At 44.0% G+C, this 19,990-nt stretch overlaps 1 protein-coding gene across 3 annotated transcripts in view; it reads right to left on the bottom strand.

Annotated features, from left to right (window-relative positions):
- TXNL4A (thioredoxin like 4A) overlaps positions 1-19,990 on the bottom strand; it is a 318,072-nt gene that overhangs the window by 206,611 nt on the left and 91,471 nt on the right. For all 3 annotated transcript variants that reach the window (XM_044067018.1, XM_044067017.1, XM_044067019.1), the window contains exon 2: positions 11,675-11,856. In XM_044067018.1, coding sequence (XP_043922953.1) covers positions 11,675-11,827 — 153 coding nt within the window. In that variant the 5' untranslated portion in view covers positions 11,828-11,856. The remainder of the gene's footprint in view (positions 1-11,674; positions 11,857-19,990) is intronic.

Raw genomic sequence — 19,990 nt, 5'->3', positions numbered from 1 at the left:
TCTATCGGAGCCATCGACTCCTCATCGGAGCCAAGGTGCTTTCAACGCCATGAGGCGAGTGTTGTCTCCCAAGACTTCCTCATCTCAAGGTCTGGCCTCTTCCTCTCCTAAAGTGCCTGTGTCTGTTTCTGTTTCCTCTGGTCCTCCCAAGCGTAGAGACCCAGAGCCTCAGGTAGCCCCCCACAGGGCGCTCCCTGCTCTTCTGAGACCTCTCCAGAAATTCCCCCTGAAGAAGTCCCCAGGAAGAGATTATGCAAGAGGAGGCATCTGGACTCCCCCCAGGAGTCTATCACATCGGACACCGACCTGGATGAATCAGAAGGGTCCCCCAGATCCCCCTCTGAGGACATCTCCTTTGCGGTGATTCTTGAAATCCTTAGGCAAAGGGGTGATTTATTTATTTATTTATTTCAGTTGGATTACCGGGGAGGTCCACTGGGCTTGGGGGCCCGTTTTCAGTGGAGGCCCGGGGAGAAAATCTCCACAGGAAACAACAATTTTAATTACATGAAAAGTTCAAACACAGTTTACATTACAAATAACAGGTTACTGTAAATAGCCTACAATACAAACACCAGGTTACTACAAATAGCAAAAATATTAACAATTTATGTTATGTTCAGGAGGAAAAAGCAGACATAGTATAAAAAAAAACAAGAATTTACTGTTTAGTTGCTTATGCAATTAATATTTTAAAAGGGGTTAGAAAGGTAAAGAGGTTGGCAGTCCAAGAGCCCTACTGAGGACGAGTCGTTTCTCCTGAAGGCATTTGGGTCTCAACCTTCCACCTCTTTGGTATCTCTGCCTTATGATGAGCTTATGGATCTGGTCTCTCGTAGGGCATGGGAGTCTCCAGAATCTATGGATCCTGTTCCTCGGAGGCCTAATAAGTTTATTTCAGCCCCTGTGGATAAGTCCTTTTTGACCAAGGGAGTCCCTGTTGATGTCATGGTGGTGGCGGCAGCCACCAAAAAGGAAATGTTGGAGACTTCCTCATCTAGCCATCCTCCTAATAGAGAATCTAGGATCATGGATAGATATGGGAAACATGTTCAGTTCAGCGACTTTCTCACTCAGATCACTGAACTACTTGACACATTTTACCAGACTGCAGAGAGACCTCCTTAAGGAGTTGGGAGATACTCTTCAGGGTGCTGTAGCTTCAAGTGTATCCAATAAGATTGCCACTCAGCTCTCTACCCTCAATTCGATAGTTAACTCGTCCATGCGTCTCGTATCATACGCAGCTGATAGTTCGAGTAGAGCTGCAGGTACAGGAATCGCTCTCCGTAGGCATGCCTGGATGCGACTGTTCCTTCGCGGAACCCTTCAAGTCTTCCTTTAATACCCAATTTGACAGCTCATCCTTGTTTGGGCCAAAGGTGAAGGAGACTTTAACCAGGTGTGAGCAAGAAGGAAAGACCGTCTGCCGGAGTCCGTTTTTCCACACCCACTCGACCCTTTCCCAAAGATCAGAGGGGAGGAAAGATGTGGTACCGGAAAGCCCAAGGAGCCTTTCACGTGAAGAGCCCCCCTCCAGAGGCAGAGGAGGGGGTTTCAATGGAAGATGCCACCCTCGTGGCAGAGGGGGTCAGCAACACCAGGGTGACAGAGATCACTTCTCTGGTCAGTCCTACCAGCGCTCCTGAAGTGAGGCCCGCCTGTCCTACTCTGGAGGCAGTCGGGGGTCGCTTATCTTTGTACCCCAAAGCCTCGCTAAATATAACAAACGACAGTTGGGTAAACAAGGCATCATTTCCAGAGGGTATTTCATACTATTCTCCACCCAGCCTCTTCCCGTCAAAAAAAATCCCGGATGTTCCACTCAGTCACATGGGACAAGCAGAAACAGAGGTATGCCAATTGCTAGAAAAAGAGCCATCCAGCCAGTCCCTGCAGACCAGACAAGATTCGGAGCTTACTCAAGGTTTTTTTTGGTTCCAAAGAAAACAGGGGACTGGAGACACATTTTGGATCTCAGCAGACTCAACCAATTTGTGAGAAAAAGAGAAATTCCGAATGGTCACGCTACAGACCATACTCCCCTTGTTGGGGAAGGACAATTGGATGTGCTTGATCGATCTCAAGGATGCGTACCACCACATAAAGATGGCCAGACCATCCAGAGATCACCTTCGTTTCCAGCCAATCATTATCAATTCCGAGCTCTGCCCTTTGGTCTCACTACAGCACCCAGAGTGTTCAAGTGCATGGCTGTAGTCACGGCTCACCTGAGGCGTCTAGGATTCCAGGTGTTTCTGTATCTAGACGACTGGCTCCTTACCTCCACCACCAGGCATCAACTTCAAGCGAGAGAGGCTACTCTGACACTCTGTGATCAGCTAGGCATTACAGTCAACTTCAAAAAGTCTGCCTTGTTGCCATCGCAGCATATCGTTTTTATAGGGACAAAACTAGACACGTCAGCCACCACTCTACGCCTTCCGCCAGAAAGAATCTCTATTCTTCGCCAACACATCATGTCCCTAATATCAGAGTACCAGCAGCAGAGGTATTGAAAGTTCTAGGATTGATGGCGGCAGCTATTCTAGCAATCCCCTTAGCAAGGATGCATATGAGAATCCTTCAGTGGCTTCTATTCACGCAATGGTCTTACCAAGAACTTCCAATGAGTCACATGATCCTGATAACAAATTCCTGCAAAAAGGATCTTCAGTGGTGGTTGACATCTCTTCATGTCACAATAGGATGTCCTTTCATGCTTCCTCCTCCAGTTGCCACTGTGACTACGGATGCTTCCCTGAGGTGGGGGGGGGGGCTATTTCAGGGAAAGACTGCCCAAGGCACATGGACAGATCAAGAATCACATCTGCATATCAATGTCCTGGAGATGAGAGCAGTACTTCTAGCATTTCAGGACTCTCTTCCTCTAGGGACAATTGCAATACAGACCGACAACATGTCAGTGGTCTGGTATCTGAACAAACAAGGCGGGACCAAGTCTTATCCCCTTTGCCGAGAAGCCCTCAAGAGTATGGCAGTGGGCACTGTCATCCCAGCGCTTTCTGTTGGCAACGCACATCCCGGGCAAATCCAGCGTAATAGTGGACAGACTGAGCAGAGCAATCTTGTTGCCCCACGAATGGTCCCTCAAACAAGAGATTGCAGACAGGATCTTCCGCAAATGGGGCCAGCCTTCCTGCGACCTCTTCGCCAGTCACATCAACAACAAATGCAGAAGCTATTTTGCCCCAATTTCCAAGCCAGGTCACACCCCGAGGGATGCTCTTGTCCACGACTGGCCCCCCCGGATCTCCTCTATGCATTTCCACCAATTCCCGATATCCAAATTCTTACAGAAAGCAAAGTCGCTGGGACGGACAATCATCCTCATAGCCCCTCATTGGCCTCGGCAGATTTGGTTCCCATTTCTTTATCATATTCTGGAAGATCTATGGATCCTGGACCCAGTTCCGGACTTGTTGACACATTCGTCAGGGGATCTTCACCAGTCATTGCAGACACGGAAGCTAACCGCTTGGCTGCTCCAATTCCCCGCATAGCCAGGCTCTATAATCTTTCCCATGACACTAGTCAGATTTTGTTGGCTTCCCACAAACCTTCCACCAGAAAATTGTATCGTAGTAAGTGGAAGAGATTTTCCACTTGGGCTTCTTCCCACAACATTGACCCTTATCAAGCGCCATTGTCTTCTATCTTACAATTCTTGACAGAAATCTTCGACAAAGGAGCAGCAGCAGCTACGATAAGAGTACAATTAGCTGCTATATCCAATTTCCATCTAGAAATTGATGGTTTGAATATTATGGCTCACCAATTGTCTAAGGCTTTTCTAAAAGGTTCCTTTCACATAAGGCCTCCAGTGAAGACACCTTATTCTCCCTGGAATTTGAATTTTATGTTATCTCGTATCATTCTTCCTCCTTTTGTGCCTGCATCATCTTGTGAACTAAAATTCTTGTCATGGAAAACTATCTTCTTAGTAGCCATCACTTCAGCCCATAGAGTGTCAGAGCTCCAAGCCCTTTCCATCAAGCCCCCTTACATGGTCTTCCATACTGACAGAGTATCTCTCAGAACTAATCCATCCTTTCTGCCCAAAGTATGTTCTGAGGTTAACATTAATCAAAGTCACTGAGTTGCCCGTTTTCTTCCCTAATCATACCAACAAATTGGAATATATGTTGCATAAACCCGATGTTCACAGACAACTTTTTATTTGGACAGAACCAAAGACATTAGGAAATCAGATCAGCTCTTTGTGTTCTTTTCTGAGACCAGGAAAGGTAAACCAGTTGCTAAAACAACCCTAAGTGGCTGTCGGACTGCATCACCTATACATATGCTTGTCATAAAATGCCATTATCTAGTAAGGTAAAGGCTCATTCAACCAGAGCAGTTTCTACCTAGTCAGCCTTTCAAGCCAAATTGCCTTTGGATAACATCTGTGCAGCAGCCACCAGGTCTAAACCTCACACTTTTATAACTCATTACAAAGTGGATAAGGCCTCCAGGGACAGGGCTTCATTTGGTTCTATGGTTCTGAAGATTGTACTGCCGTGAGCCACCCAAGCTCAGGGTGCTAGGGACACTACCCATCAGTGATGAATGAATGGCGAAATTTAACAACTTCACATAAAGAAGTTAAGTACTCACCATAACGTTCCATATGAGTTGTTCCATCTCGCCTTCATTCTCACATCCCTCCCTCCTTCCCCCTCCTGGCTGACAGTTGACCTGGAGGCCGTCTTCATCCTGGTTTTTCAATGTGTATTCATTCCTAGGTAGAATAATTATTGCACCATTATATGGTATGCAACAAACAAGATCAGAGGTAATTCCATCAGTGCATTGTGGGATAAGGGGTGGGGTCTCGAGCTACTGGAGAACTTTGAGCTTGCTAGTCGGCCATGTTGGAGCAGAGGATTGGCTCCGAACCCATCAGTGATGAAGGTGAGATGGAACAACTCACATGGAACTTTATGGTGAGTACATAACTTCTTTTTTCCTCTTGCTCACTGGTGTACAGCATGACATGCAGCCCCAGAGACCAAAAGTGATTCAGGGTTTAGTGCTTTGATCAGAACAAGCAACATTTTTATATTTATGTGCTCAAGTATGTCCTTGTCCCACACACCTTGCACTTTTATCCCTCCTAACACTGCACTCCTTGCAAAGTCCTAGATGGTTGTAGTGAATGACTGCTGTGGAAAAGGGAGGGAGAAGGAGAGACCTAGATTTAAGGATATTTGCAATCGCCATCAAGTGAACTAACTGACAAATCCTAGCATTGGGATTTGAAAAAAACAAAGGATGTTTAGTGCTGGGACCTAAGAGGCTTCAGATACCATTGTATCCTTCTCATGTGGAATCTTGCCAAAGGTACCATAAGAATGACAAGACCCAAAATCCTAAGGTACTCCCTCACAGTGACAGAAGTATGTGTGGAAAAACTTAGAAATAGCTCTAGAGATACAGATCTATTTTTTCTCTGTGGAAGAAAAGACACCTTAATTCAGAGAGCTTAACACCCCAGAAACACAATCCTGTGTGAAGGAGACAAAAATACTTTTGAATGCTCCCTTGTAATCATCCCTAATTGTGCAAGAGATCTCTCACCCAAGTGAGAAATTCCTGACACTCTGATAAAGACTCTGCAAATATAAAGTTATCTAAATGAGGAAAATATGGATACCCTGTAGCCTGCAATGAGCTTTAACTGGAGCTAAAAACTTTTGAACACTCTTGGTGAAGTAGATAGTCCAAAAAGAGTAAGGCATAGAACGGATAATGTCATCCAGACATACAACCTTAACAAAATGTCTTAAGTCTCGATAAACAGGTGCGATAAGAATCTTAAATCTATTGTTACCAGAAAACTAGAAAGAGAAAGAGGTAACAGGTTGTGAAGGGACAGCATTTTGAATTTGGGCAGTATCTCAAATAGGTTTAAGAAAGAAAGATCCAGAACTGGTCTCAAAGCATTTTCTTTTGCACTAAAAACATCCTTAGCAACCTTTTCCCATCTGGGAAGGAGGAACTGGTACTATCACTCCCTGGGACAGTATGTGATGAAGGGCAGGTAGAAACAAAACGACATGGTCTGGTGGATGAGGGATGACCTTCCGTAAAGGAAGAATTTTCTGCCAATGCCATCTAACTTTGGTGAATGATCTTCAGAACAAGATCTGTCAAACTATCTCCTGCCAAAGAAAAAAAAGTGGGGATTCAGACTTTCTGTAAGGTTTAGTCCGTCAGGGTGGGAAAGGGGTACAAGGTCTATTAAACAGTCATTTAGACTTGGACTGTATTTGGGTTTGAGACTTTTTTGAACCCCCATGCCATTTCTTTTTAAACATCCATTTACCTGCATTTTGTGGAGACTGAATTTTGTTTTCTGCCAAAACTAGACAAGGGGTTAGAGAATCCCTCAGAAAATTTGGAAAAGGAAGACTGAAAAACCTCAGATTCACTCCATCAACTTCCCCCTTTCACACTTTTTGATCACCTCTGCAACAATGGGTCCAAAAATTAAAACATCTATCCACAGGAGAATTTAAAAGCTCATTTTTATCACCACCTGGGAGGTTCGGAGAATGCAGTCAGGCAAACCTCCTCAAAACAGTACAGGCGGCCATAATCCTGTAGTAGTATCACAGTCATATACACACACTGAACAATGAGTACTGACTTGCACAACAGAAAAAATATTTAATGCACATTTTTCCTTACAAAATGAAACTGCAGAGAAAACAATCCCCCAACTTTCATAACTTCTCAGAAACTAAAAAATGAGCCTGACAATTCAAAACACTGAAAAAAAAAATCAGAGTTGCATAAGCATGCACTTTCTTCCCATACTTACCAATAATAATCCCATTCTTATCAGAAAGCATAGGATTAGAATTAACTAAAGGTATAGCAGCAGAAGGATTAACTAAAGATATAGCTGCTGATCAAGTTCAGGAAGAGTGTATAAAAAGACTAAGTAACTTTATACAACCTATCTGGCCTTTTTAGGGACAGCTGGCTGACTATCAGGAAAATTGCAAGCAGTAACAAAGCCTGCAAAGATGAGAGAACTGGAGGAATAGGTGAAGGATCTGGAAATTCCTTCTGTACCTGCTCACAATATTTCCTGAGGGACTGAGAAAGGTCAGCTTTCTTCCACTGAAAATTTATTTTATTTAATTTAACATTTGTTTACCAGGAAAGTCCGACTGGATACAGTGAGTAACAGTAAATTTTCATGCACACATTACAATAATCAGTAAAGTATAAACTGAACAAAATGTCAAGATATAAGGTTAAGACAGGTCAGTAGGAACAAAGGATTAAACACCAGGGAGAAGTTGGATATGTTTTGGGTATACTGTGATGCATCAGAGCACTCATGAGGGGTTAGTACAGGAACATAGCCACTTATTGTTTTAGATAAGCTTTAAGTGATGGCTTAAAGTGGTTAGTGGATGAGATTGACAGAATGGAGTTAAGAAGCGAGTTCCATACACAAGATATATAGTTGGAAAATAAAGATTCTCCTGCAGTGTTGTTGGCCTTGGAGACGGTGAGTAAGTTCTTGTTAGAGCGAAGTAGTCTGCTGGAACTGTAAGGAAGGATGACATTTTGTAGTGCAGGGGTTCTAGTTAGTTGTGTTACAATATTGTGAGTTACAAAGAGTTGGTTGTAAAGAATAATGTTGGGAAGCTCAAGCCAGTCTAGTATTCTTAAAGCTATACAATGACGTGTTCTATATGGGCAGTCAGATGCAAACTTAGCAATTTTATTACAACATGCGTCTAGCTTAGATAAGTCAGTTTTCCTTAGATTAGTTAAACTTGGAGAGGCATATAGTAGAGTGGAGAGCAGATGGGTTTGTTCTAATGTTATTTTGGCCATTGTGGTCAGGAACCTTTTGTGCCTATATAGACTTCCAAGTTTCTTATGGACTTTTTTATAGTTAGGGAGACATGCAAGTCAAATTTTAGGGTATTGTTTTATTTCCACTCCAAGAAGATTTGTATGGGTTGTTGGGGAGATCACAGTATTGTCTTTGGCTATTATGGTAAATGTTGGGCATGAGACAGAAGTCTTATTAGGTTGGAAGAGTAATAATTTAGTTTTGTTTGGGTTCAGGATTAGATGGGCATTGTCTAACTATGTTTCAACAGAAGTGAAAGATTCCTGTGTTTGAGAATGAAGTGTTGATAGAGAAGTGGCAGCACAGATAAGTGTTGAATCATTTGCATACTGTATTATAGAACCATGTGGAGTAGCTGTGTGTATTAGTAAAGAGGGAGAAAAGGAGAGGACCCAAGATAGATCCTTGGGGGACACCAATGGATAAAGGAAGGCGTGGAGATAGATCACCCTGCCATAAAACAGACTGTTGACGGCTAGATAAATAGTTATGAAACCATGCTATGGTAGCTGGTGAGAAGGATAAGTTCAGTTAGTACATCTATTAGTTTGGAATGGGAGACCATATCAAAAGCTTTTGATAGGTCTAGAAAGATGGCAGATACAAAGTTGTTGTTATTCCTGTGATGGTTTACGGCATTAGTGAAGGATAACAGAGCTGTAGTGGTACTCTGTGATGGGCGAAACCTATGCTGAGGGTATGCGAGAAGGTTGTTACTAAGAATTTCATGACCTGGAGATGAATACACCTTTCAAGTAACTTAAAACGAGGTGAAAGAATAGCAATTGGCCGATGTTTGTCAGTTCTGTGGAAGGTCCCCTTTATGAAGTGGGATTACATGGGAAATTTTCCACAGTTGAGGGACCATGTTTTCGAGAATGGATCTATTTATCAGGATTGATACTGGGAAGGCTTATAGATTCAGCTGGAATTTTGAGATATTCACTGGGTAAGTTATCTATGGCAAGTGTAGTAGGTTTTAGTTTCTGTAGTAGTTTTTTTTTATAGTGGCTGTAGGAACTGGGGAGAAAGAGAATGAGGCATTGCTAGTTGTAGACTTGGCTGGTTTGGTATCAGGAGTAGGAGTTTGCTGTTTGTAAAGGGCAATTATAGATTCAGTAAATTGTTAAAAATGGTAGCTATGCTATCGGAATTGTTGTGGATGTTTGGCGCTGGTGTAGTAGACTTTCCTGGGTGAAGGAGTGAGTTTATAGCTGGCCAGAATTTTTGAGGGTTTTTTGATATGTGGTTTGAATGTTATGATAGAAATTTATTTTATCCTGTTTTATCTGTTTTTTTGCCTTATTTCTACGTTCTTGATACTGTTGTTTAGAAACTACTGTGTTAGTCTTACACCGCAGTTCCCTGGCTTTCTCTCTAGTTTTCAGAAGGGCCCTAGTCTCTCTGCTTAGCCAGGGGGCATAGTTTGATTTTAATCCGATGGTTCTAACAGGAGCATGTGCATTTAATATATCTAAGAAAGATTTATTAAAGCGGTTCACAACATCATCTAGGTCAAGGTATTTGAGTGGAATCCAATTGCACCTTTGTAGGTCAGCTAGGAAGTTGTCAAGATTAAAGTTCTGTTTTTTTCTGAGTTGTTTAAACATAGTAGGTTTTGGTGGGAATATGTGTTGTCGTACAAGAAATGTGGGTAGGTGGTCGGTCAGACCATCAGGAAGGCAACCTGATTGGAATGAGTGAGAGGAGTTATTTAATAATATCCAATCCAAGGTGGATTGTTTTTTTACTAGCTTTATCTATTCACATAGGTTCTTGAATAGTTTGTGTAAAACCATGCAAGTTTATGTGATGGATGGGGTGATCTGTATCACATGCAAACCAGTCTAAATTAAAATCACCCAGTATAAATGTTTCTTGACTAAGGGTACTACTTGCCCAGTGCAGCAGACATTCTATAACTGGGACATTTCCAGGTGGGATATAGCAGCCAATTATATTAAGTGCTTTTCTTGCATTTATGGTTAGTGTGGTATAAATGATTTCTGCACTGTCCACAGTTGTGGGATTTTGCATTCAAGGAAAGTTAAAAAGTGAGATGGTGTTTAAACAGGACAGCATCTCCACCTCCTCTTTTGTTGAGTCTATCCACCTGCAGTATGGAGTAACCTGGGGATAATAATTTCATTATCTTTTGTACTTGGCTTTAACCAGGTTTCAGTGATTATGACCAAGTCTGCGGAGTATGTAGCTAGAGTGGCATGGAGGATGTTCGATTTGTTGGCTATACTTCTAATATTGAGTGTTCATTAGCAATAGGTCTGATTTTTGCTTTTCTGTTTAGGATTGCAAGTATGGGGGTGTTGAGACTAGAGTGATTAGATGAGTTGGTGTTATCTGAGAATGGTCCAGGGTTTGGGTGGATATCACTACTAAGCAGTAACCTAAAGGCAATGTTGGTAAGTAGTTTCAATCATTTGAGAAGTTCATTGTTAAATAACTGAGGATTACAGACTATCTTTAGTAGGTATTAATTTAAATGGAAAATATTCATCTTCCTGTCCAGATTCAGAATCTTGAATCCATCCATCCACAAACCCATTTTCCATTTTTGCACATGCAGTCAGGGTGTCACTTCAACAGTGACTGTTCACACAAATAGGTATCCCTCTTTCTCTTACCAAAAACTACTTTACAAGAAGTAATCAACAGTTTGAATTAGACCTTGAGCCAGACCCAGTATACTGGAGGAGCAGTAGGATACAGGTTTAGTTTTTGGTTTCTTTTTGACAGGAAAATAGGGTCAACGGTGTCATTAATGGCCACAGCAGCTTCCACAGGATGGGCACAACAGTCTGACAAGACAGGGAAGCCTTCCCTATACTGTCTAGAGTGGATCTCCCTTGCCCACTTAGGGAACTCCCAACAGCCAAAGAGGAAATGGCTAAACCCCTGTCCATAGTGGCTGTAGGTGCTACACCAGAGGGATCAAGAGTAAAAGATGAGGGGCCGGAGAGCAACTGATGGCCACAGCACAGTAACCTACCTGCAGCTGAGGCAAACTGCTAGACTGCTATGATGGCAAAGGCAGTTTGCTTAACTTTTTCTTTTTGTGGGTGAAGGAGGATTAGCCATAAGACCAAGACTTTGTTCGATGCTGAAGCTGAAAATGGTACTCCTTTCCTGGGGAAAATCAGTGGCAAAAGCCAATAAATTTGTCACTTCATCCACATAAAAACACAGTAAAAAGCACTTTAAGAAATTTTGCCAGCCCCTAAAAGTTACTTTCCACAGAAAAAATGGTTTTCAAATACTTTAAACTGCTTTTAAACTGACAGGGGAAAAAGCGCTTTCTTAAGTACAATACAGTCTAGTAACAGTCCATGAAAATGAACTCCTATCTTTAAAGTAACTTTCCTTAACAGGAAAGTGTTACTAAAAGAATTTTTAAAAAGAAGGAAACTTATCTGCCCAGCAAAGGAACAGCACCAGCAGACAGTTGGATCCCCGAAAGCCTCAGAGGACGTACTCTTTGGCAGCAAGAAATCTCTGTTGAGCTTTGCACCAAAACCTGTCTTTAGTCAACCCAGCTAGAGCAGACAGTTTGGGCGCATGAATGTGCCCTGAAGTTTTGGAAGCTGGATGACTGTTATATCTTTGGCAGGATAACCCATATAGATAAGGCTACTGCAGCAGTGATTAATACAATGAAAATCAAACGTAGTAAAATCTGGTCATGAAAAATATTTAGTCAACTATAATCTAAATGCAACAGTCCTATAAATGTTTCACTATCATGCACATGCATACCTTTTCCGCAATGTTGTATAGGACTTCATCCATTTTCATACATGTTGGATCCCAGTCATGTCCAAATCTGATGACTACAACACGATCTTCTTCTGATAAGATGGCTTGGTCCACCTGCCACCCATTGTGAAGGTGAGGAAGCATATACGACATTCTGAATTTTCTTTCAGACTGTTACAAAACTAGGGAGAAAAACAACAAAAACATTACTGAGTCCAGCAAGAAGTTTAATTAGCCCTTTATTGACAAAGGTAGTTCCACAAAGCCACAGGGGTTCTTTTCAGGGGAACCCAAGGAGATATTCATAGTCAATAGAGGAAATTAGCCTCCAGTTAAAATTTAGACTATTTTACTACAAAGTTGTCAAATATTAATCCCAACAGCATGTTTTTTTTTATTCATTTGTCAATATGGTATGTGAACTGGATCATTCAGACCCCTCTCTACCATGATCCAGGAATGCAAGGGCAGAGGTAAATGCAACATTTTTTTAACACCTTTACCGAATTATCACTTAAAACATAGGCAAACATATTTTTACAACATAAGACAGACACTATTAACATACTCGGTTGCAAGCATTATGCCTCCCATATATTCCTACAGTAATTGATAAATACGAAATATACATATTACATAGACTGATCAATTCCTGCCTTCTCTCAAACCTCAAAACATTATTCTGCATGTTCAAAAATGTAAAAACAACCACACAGCTGGGGTGAAGTTACAAGTGGTTATAACACCAGTATTCAAGAAGCAAAACCAGAATAAAAACTGAGCAACAACAAACACGGCTATGTAAAATAAACAAAAGAAGCTTTTATTATACCTTAGTAAGCACTTTCACTTTGACCTCAACACTTCAGACTTTAAAACTCATTCCAATTACGACATAATAACAAGCTACCCAATCAGCTGTAGAGCTCTAACAGCAAATTAGACCATACACTCTTCTACCAATATAATAATTTAATATAATCCCACATCCCAAAGACATGCAGTAGGTGGATTGGACACTCTAAATTGGCCCTAGGTGTGAGTGTGTGCATGTATGTGCCTTCTGTGGAAGGTTGGGCGCCGGGAAAAGCCGAAAGTAGAAGAAAAAGAATAACAACAAGCTACCCAATCAGCTGTAGAGCTCTAACAGCAAATTAGACCATGCATTTTTTTACCAATATTATCATCTTCTTGTTTCGGCTTTTCCCGGTTAGGGGTCGCCACAGCGGATCATCTGTTCGCTCATGATAGAATATAATATAATAAAAAATAAAACAAGCTATAATTTCTAGTAGAGGTTATATATACAACAAACTTCTTATCTACTCATCACCTAGTTCTAACAACATGTGCTTGGTCATGGTAGGATATATACAAGTCCAAAGCCATTACAGTTCTGTGAGACTTAAGGATGGTCAAAGCAATAGATTGCCAGAATTACATAACAAAATGACTGAATGAATATTTAATATCCTGTGCATAATTGCTTAGTTTAGCTCTCTATGTAAAGAAAACATATAAATGTTGTAGGTTCCTGTATGTTGCATTTAGAATTGCTATTTCCAACATACAAAATTCAATGCTTACAAGTGGTTATAACAAAACAGTATAGTCAATTCCTTGAGCATAGCACAGCATTTCAACGAAACGTAAATCATTGCAATGCTGTGCTATGCTCAAGGAATGGACTGTACTGTTTTGTCTCAGGATCACAGTGGTATAACCATGCTTCATCAACAGTAACTAGTCGTATCAAAATGTTGGCACCAGCTTGACGAAAATGCAGCAAAATCTACTTGGAAGCATTCACTCGACATCTTTTCTCATCAGCATTCAAACATTTGGCCACCCACTTGGCTGACACCTTCTGCATATCCAGCGGCTCATGGACTATAAACCCAACTTGTTCCCTGGATATTTGTAGTGTCTCAGCAACTGTTTTTGTCAATATTCGCCGATCTTTTAAAAAATCATGTCATGAACATGCTCAACAATTTCAGGAGTTGACACCGTTTGAGGCCTCCCAGACCCTGCTGCATCTTCAGCCTCAAAATCTCCATGCTGAAAGTCTGCATACCAGTTCTTCACAGCTGAAAAAGGGCACTTGTCACTCAGTATTTGCATCATACATTTATGGATTTCCTTAGGAGTTTTCTTTGAGCTGTCATGAAGTTCCTATTCCTGCAAGGTTAAAAACTCTATCAGAACAGGCCTTTCCAGCAAGGTTAAAAACTCTATCAGAACAGGCCTTTCCATTTAGGATTCCCTTACAAATGTAACATATGTTGACAATTTAGAGTAGCCAAACAGCATGTTTTGGGAAGGTAGGAGAAAACATGATTGCCAGGGGAAAACACATGCAGAGAAAAGGCAATCTCGCTGTCAAGGTTGGGCACTGAACCCGACAGCTGAGTGTCACAGATCTTAAATCAATGAGCTATTGTGCTGCTCCACAACAACATACTTGGAGGGGAGAACAAGAAGTTATGTACTCACCATAACGTTCGATGTATGTAGTCCATCTCGCCTCACATTCTTACCGGTGGGTTTGGAGCCGAATGTCGGCTCTGATTGGGCCATACTTTAGCTCGAAGTCTTTCAATTGGCTAGGCTAAGATGGTATTCCATACTGCACTGCTCTCTATCCCCAGATCTAGTTTGCTGCAAGCACCAGCACTCACTCTCCATGCATAACACCACCTAAGGAAAGGAGAACAAAACAAGAATGAAGGGAACTCTGAAATCAGGCCTAACCTCCAGATCCTCCATGACGGGGGAAGGTGTGTGGGGGGGGGTAAGTAAGAATGTGAGGGGAGATGGACTACATACATCGAACGTTATGGTGAGTACATAACTTCTTGATGTTATGTAGTCCAATCTCGCCTACATTCTTACCCGTGGGGCAGCGTCCCCAGCACCTAAATCCTGGGAGGCTCAGTGGAAAATACTCCTGAGCACTGTGGAACCAAAGGAAGACCTACCTCTAGATACCACATCTAATTTGTAATGAGTAACAAAGGTGTTAGGAGATGCCCAAGTAGCCGCAGCACAAATATCATCCATAGATAATCTGGCCTAAAAAGCTGTAGATGTAGATACAGACCGGGTAGAGTGAGCCTTCACTCGGAATGGTAAATCTCTTCCCCCTGAAGTATAAATGAAAGAAATACAACTGGAAATCCACCTGGACAACGTGACTTTGAAAACAGGAGACCCAATTCTGTTTGCCGAAAATGAAACAAACAACTGATCAGATTTTCCGAGGTCCTTCGTTCTGTGCAAATAAAATTGTAATTGTCTGTGCACATCAAACTGATGAAATCTGAATTCTACCTTGCTCGAGAACTGAGGAAAAAACAATGGTAATTCAATAGATTGGTTAAGGTTACTAACTGACGCTACTTTGGGAAGAAAGGAAGGATTCGGTCTGAGAGAAACCCTGTCCTTATGAAAAATCAAATAAGGTGGTTTAACTGATAAAGCTTGAAGCTCCGAAACATGTCTGGCTGACGTGATGGCTAGCAAAAGACAGTCTTCCAAGTTAAGAATTTTAAAATCACAAGTGGCTGCAGGCTCAAAGGGGGGGGTGAAGTAAGACCCTGTAGAACTGTCCCAAGGCATAACAGATTCAGAGACAGGAGGATGAAGCAACAAAGTGCCTTTCAGGAAAGCCTTACAGAGTCTATGTGCCATTAGACTAGGTTCGTCTGCGACGTGAAAGGTAGAAATCGCCACCAACTAGACTTTAATGGTTGCGGCAGCTGATCCCTGGTTGAAAAGCATAGAAAGGAACTCCAATACTGATGAGATTGGAGCTGTGTAAGGATCAATCTGTTTGGCATGTGCCCAGATGGAAAATCTCCTCAATTTGCTGTAATAAATCTTCCTGGTCGAAGGCTTATGACAGGAAGATAGAATATGAACCACCTCCGGCGAAAAATGGTGAAGCCGAACTAATGACGGAAGTGGAGTAGCCAAGCTGTCAACCAGAGGGTCGGAAGAGAGGGATGGAGCTGCCCTGACATGCGAGTCCGTAAGTCTGGTTGTGGGTCCAGAATCCAAGGAGCATCCATGAGATAGGGATGGAGAAAGGGGAACCAAATTTGACGAGGCCAGTGTGGAGCAATCAGAATAATTTTGCTTCCCAAGGATTGCGCTTTCTGAATAACCTTGGACAGCAAAGGAACTGGAGGGAAGGCATACAGTAGACCGGAGGGCCAATCGTAGACTAGAGCGTCCCTGGGTGACTCCCCCTGAGGGGGAGTAAGGATGAAGTAGCTGCTCCATTTGGCATTGAGAGGGCTGGCAAAAAGGTCGCAGCAAGGCTGACCATACCTGCGGAAAATCTGCTCCGCAACTTGGTTCAGGGACCACTCGTGAGGCATCAGAGCAGCTCCGATTAGCCTGTCTGTGATCACATTGGACTTCCCAATGTTTTCTGGTAGCAACGCACATTCCAGGAAGACACTGCCCACTACCACACTTGCATGGCCTCTCTGCAAAGGGGATACAACTTGGTTCCTCCCTGTTTGTTCAGATACCATACCACCAACATATTGTCTGAGTGGATTGCAATAGTCCCGAGAGGAAGAAAGCTCTGAAGTGCTTGCAATGCTAGTAGCACTGCTCTCATCTCCAGGACACCGATATGCAGATGCATCTCGTGCTCTTGCCAGGTGCCTTGGACTGTCCTGCTTAGATAATGCCCCCCCCCCAATCTGGGAGGCATCCATGGTCAGCGTGGCAACCGGAGGCGAAGAAACGAAGGGTTTTCCCACACTGAGGTTGTCTGTGTGAAGCCACCAACTGAGATCCTGTTTGCACCTGCCTGAGTAGAATAGGGTGAGAAAGTGGAAGACGTTGAAGAGACCACTGGGCGAAGAGTAGCCACTGAAGGAGCCTCATATGTAACCTTGCCAGGGGGACTAATATAATCGTAGCAGCCATCGTTCCCAACAATTGGAGGACCAACCTTGCCTTCACCCTTCTCCGGGGGAGCAAGGTGTAAATCTGTTGTTGTAAGACTGATTCTTTCCTGTGGTAGAAACACCCGCATGAGGATGGTGTCTAATTCGGCGCCTATAAAGGTGACACGCTGCGAGGGTAACAATGCAGATTTTTCCCAGTTCAAGGTGATGCCCAACTGTCGACATAGGTTGATAGTAGTGTCTCTGGTCTGAAGTAGCAGATGCCTGGTGGTGGCAGTAAGGAGCCAGTCGTCCAGGTATGGAAACACTTGGAATCCCGGACGTCTCAAGTGAGCAGTCACCACTGCCATGCATTTGGTAAACACCCTGGGGGCTGTGGTGAGACCAAAGGGCAGGGCTCAAAACTGAAAGGGACTGGCTCCCAGCCGGAAGCGTAGGTGACTTCTGAATGCCCTGTCCATCTTTATGTGGTAGTAAGCATCCTTGAGGTCGATGGAGCACATTCACACTTCTTTTCCCAATAATGGTAGAATAGAGACTGCAACGTGACCATTCGGAACTTGAACTTTTGCACGTGGGTGTTTCAATCGGCTGAGATTCAAAATGGGTCTCAGGTCCCCTGTCCTTTTCGGCACCAAAAAGAATCTGGAGTAAGTCCCTAATCCGATCTGGTCTGAGGGGACATGTTGGGTGGCTCCTTTGTCTAGCAGCTTTGAAACCTCTGAAGCTGCAGAATCCCTTTGACTGGGTGGAACATCCGGGATTTTCTTGATTGGTGGGGGAGTCGACGAGAAGGGAATGACATATCCTCTGGAAATTATTTGTAGAACCCATTGGTCCTGGTTGATACCTTGCCAGGCCTCCGGGTATAGTGAGATTAGACCCCTGACTGGCTCCGGAAATGCACAGTCGGGCCTCCCATCAGGAGCGGTGGTAGGGAGAACCACAAAAGGAATCGCGGTCTCCCGAGTTACGAGGGCCTCCTCTGCCCCTAGGCCGGCGTCTACCTGAATAACCACCCCTCCCCCTGCCTCTGGAGGGGGACTCACCATGTGCATCGGGAAAAAAACTCTGATTTCTTGAACCATATCTTCCCACCCCTCTGGGCCTTGGGATAAGGCCTAGAGGGAAGGGAAAAACAGACTCCTACAGCAGACAGAGTTTTTCCCTCTTGCTCGCACCTAGTGAGAGAGTGTCTTTCACCTTGGTTCCGAACAAAGAGGAACCATCAAACGGGGCGTCGGTGAATGTAGACTTGAAGGCCTCCGTGAAATGACAAAAGGCGCATCTAGGCATGTCTCCTAAGAGCGACTCCTGAACTTGCTGCCCTACTCGCTCCCTCGGCTGCGTGAAAGATCAGCCTCATGGAGGAGTTCATAATAGAATTGAGGGTAGACATCTGAGCAATGACTTTCTGAGCCATCGCCTCAAACGTTACCCGTTAGAGTATCTCCAAGCTCCTTTAGGAGATCTCTCTGGAGCCATGTAAAGTGTGATAAGTAATGCAGTGACCACAAAGTATAGGCCGCTGAAGAAAGTACACTTCCCGTACCGGTCCATAGTCCTAGACTCCTTGTTTGGGGGATGGACGGTGGAAGTCTCAGCCTATTCCTTCTTGGTGGCCGCTGCCACCACCATGGCATCCACAGGGACTCCCTTGGATAGAAATTCCTTATCAGAAGGGGCAGACAAAAATTTATTGGGTCTCCTGGGGACTGGTTCCACAGAGTCAGGGGTTTCCCACACCTTTCGACAAACCAGATCCAGAAGCTTGAAGGGTGGAGACATCCAGGAGGTGGAGGGCTGAGCACCAAAGGCCTTCAGGAACACAGACTCCTCTTCGGAGGGAGCTTTAGATGGCCAGTCACCTCTTTGCTTCAAAATCTCTAGGATGTCAGAGAAAGAAACATCCTCAGAGAATGACTTAGGGGACCCCTCCAATTCCTCAAGGTCAGTGTCTGACGTGAGAGACTCATCTTGGGAATCCATTTGCTTCCTCTTGCACGTTCTCTTTCTGGGTGGCTCCACAGGCAAAAACTCTGAGGGGCCCTCAGAAATATGGGGACCACTCATGGGGGTACCCTGAGGCCTTGGGGCTCCGCTGTCAAGAGATAGAGGGCGATCAGAGACCTGCACCGGTGCTGTAGGGGACAGAGTGACTGAACCGTATGATGCCACCGACGACCTAGCTAGCTCGCTCCGCATGGCCTCGAAAGCTGGTCCTCCCGGGTCCGAAGATCGACCAGCCATGGAAGACCTCTGGTCAGAAGGGACCAGGTCCAAAGCAGAGTCAGGAGTCAGGCTTCCCCGCGCCAAAGCACCAAGAGGGAGAATAGGAGCAGATAGATATCCTGAAGCCTCTCCCTCGGGTCCGACCGAGGAATCCTGAGTCCTGAACCCCGTGGATGGTGCCGACAGGGTCGGAGCTGATGTCGGAACCGACCTAGGGACATCAAACGGAGCCGAGCACTCCGGCTCCGAAAGCTGAGATGTGCTCGGAGGAGGAAGTATCAATGTAGGTAGGGGGACCGGCTCCGGAGCCGACTGGGTCGGAGCCGAAAACAATTTTGCCAGTACCGTGACTGAAGAAGTCTCTGCACCACTCTATTGATGTCCACATCCGATAAGGTCCTGGAGGATTTGGAGGATAGGGAAGGAGATCGAGACCTCCTCTCTGAAGGAGACCTGCAAGGAGGAGATACCGGCCTAATGCTAAGCGACTGGCTCCGAATAGGCTCCGAGAAAATAGGAGCCGAAGCAGGTTCCATAGACTCTGACATTGCCTGCGGCCCAGAGGACAATGGAGCCGAGGATGTCATTGAAGATTTAGCCATTTTCTCCGGCGGCTCTGAGGATACTGATGGAGCCGGGGATCGCTTTTTAGCCTTGGAAGATTTAGCTTTTGATGGAGAAGACTTAAACTGGAAGCACTCTCCAAACCCCCCTCGAATGAGGGTTTCAGAAGTCCCTTCAAAATCAATTTGTTCTTCCTTTCCTGAAGAACATGCGGGCTAAAAGCATGACAAAAACTACATGATTCCTGGAGGTGAAATCGCTCCCAGACAGTACACAGAAATGTCCATCAGGGATGGACATCTTATAACTACACTTGGTGCACTTCTTAAAGCCCAAAGTCTTGTGCTCCTTAGTATCTTTAGACATAGTTACCACAAAAACCGAGTAACTAACTGAACAACCAGACCAACGGTCAATCAGCCACAAGCGCGGGAACAGAACAAACAAACAGTACACCACAAAGACCTCTAACTAAAACGGTCCTAAAACACAAGTACAAGAGAGAGGACTAACTCCTCTAATTTAAACAGTTTTAGCCCAAAGGGGAAAAAAGTTAGCACACAAGGTAAGCAAGGGGACAGACTAGGTCCTC

This window comes from Protopterus annectens, chromosome 3.part1 (genome assembly GCF_019279795.1).
Source record: "Protopterus annectens isolate FY-2018-M chromosome 3.part1, PAN1.0, whole genome shotgun sequence".
Lineage (NCBI taxonomy): Eukaryota > Metazoa > Chordata > Ceratodontiformes > Protopteridae > Protopterus > Protopterus annectens.
The sequence above is the reverse complement of the archived record's forward strand: the minus strand, read 5'-3'. Positions and strand labels throughout refer to the sequence as shown.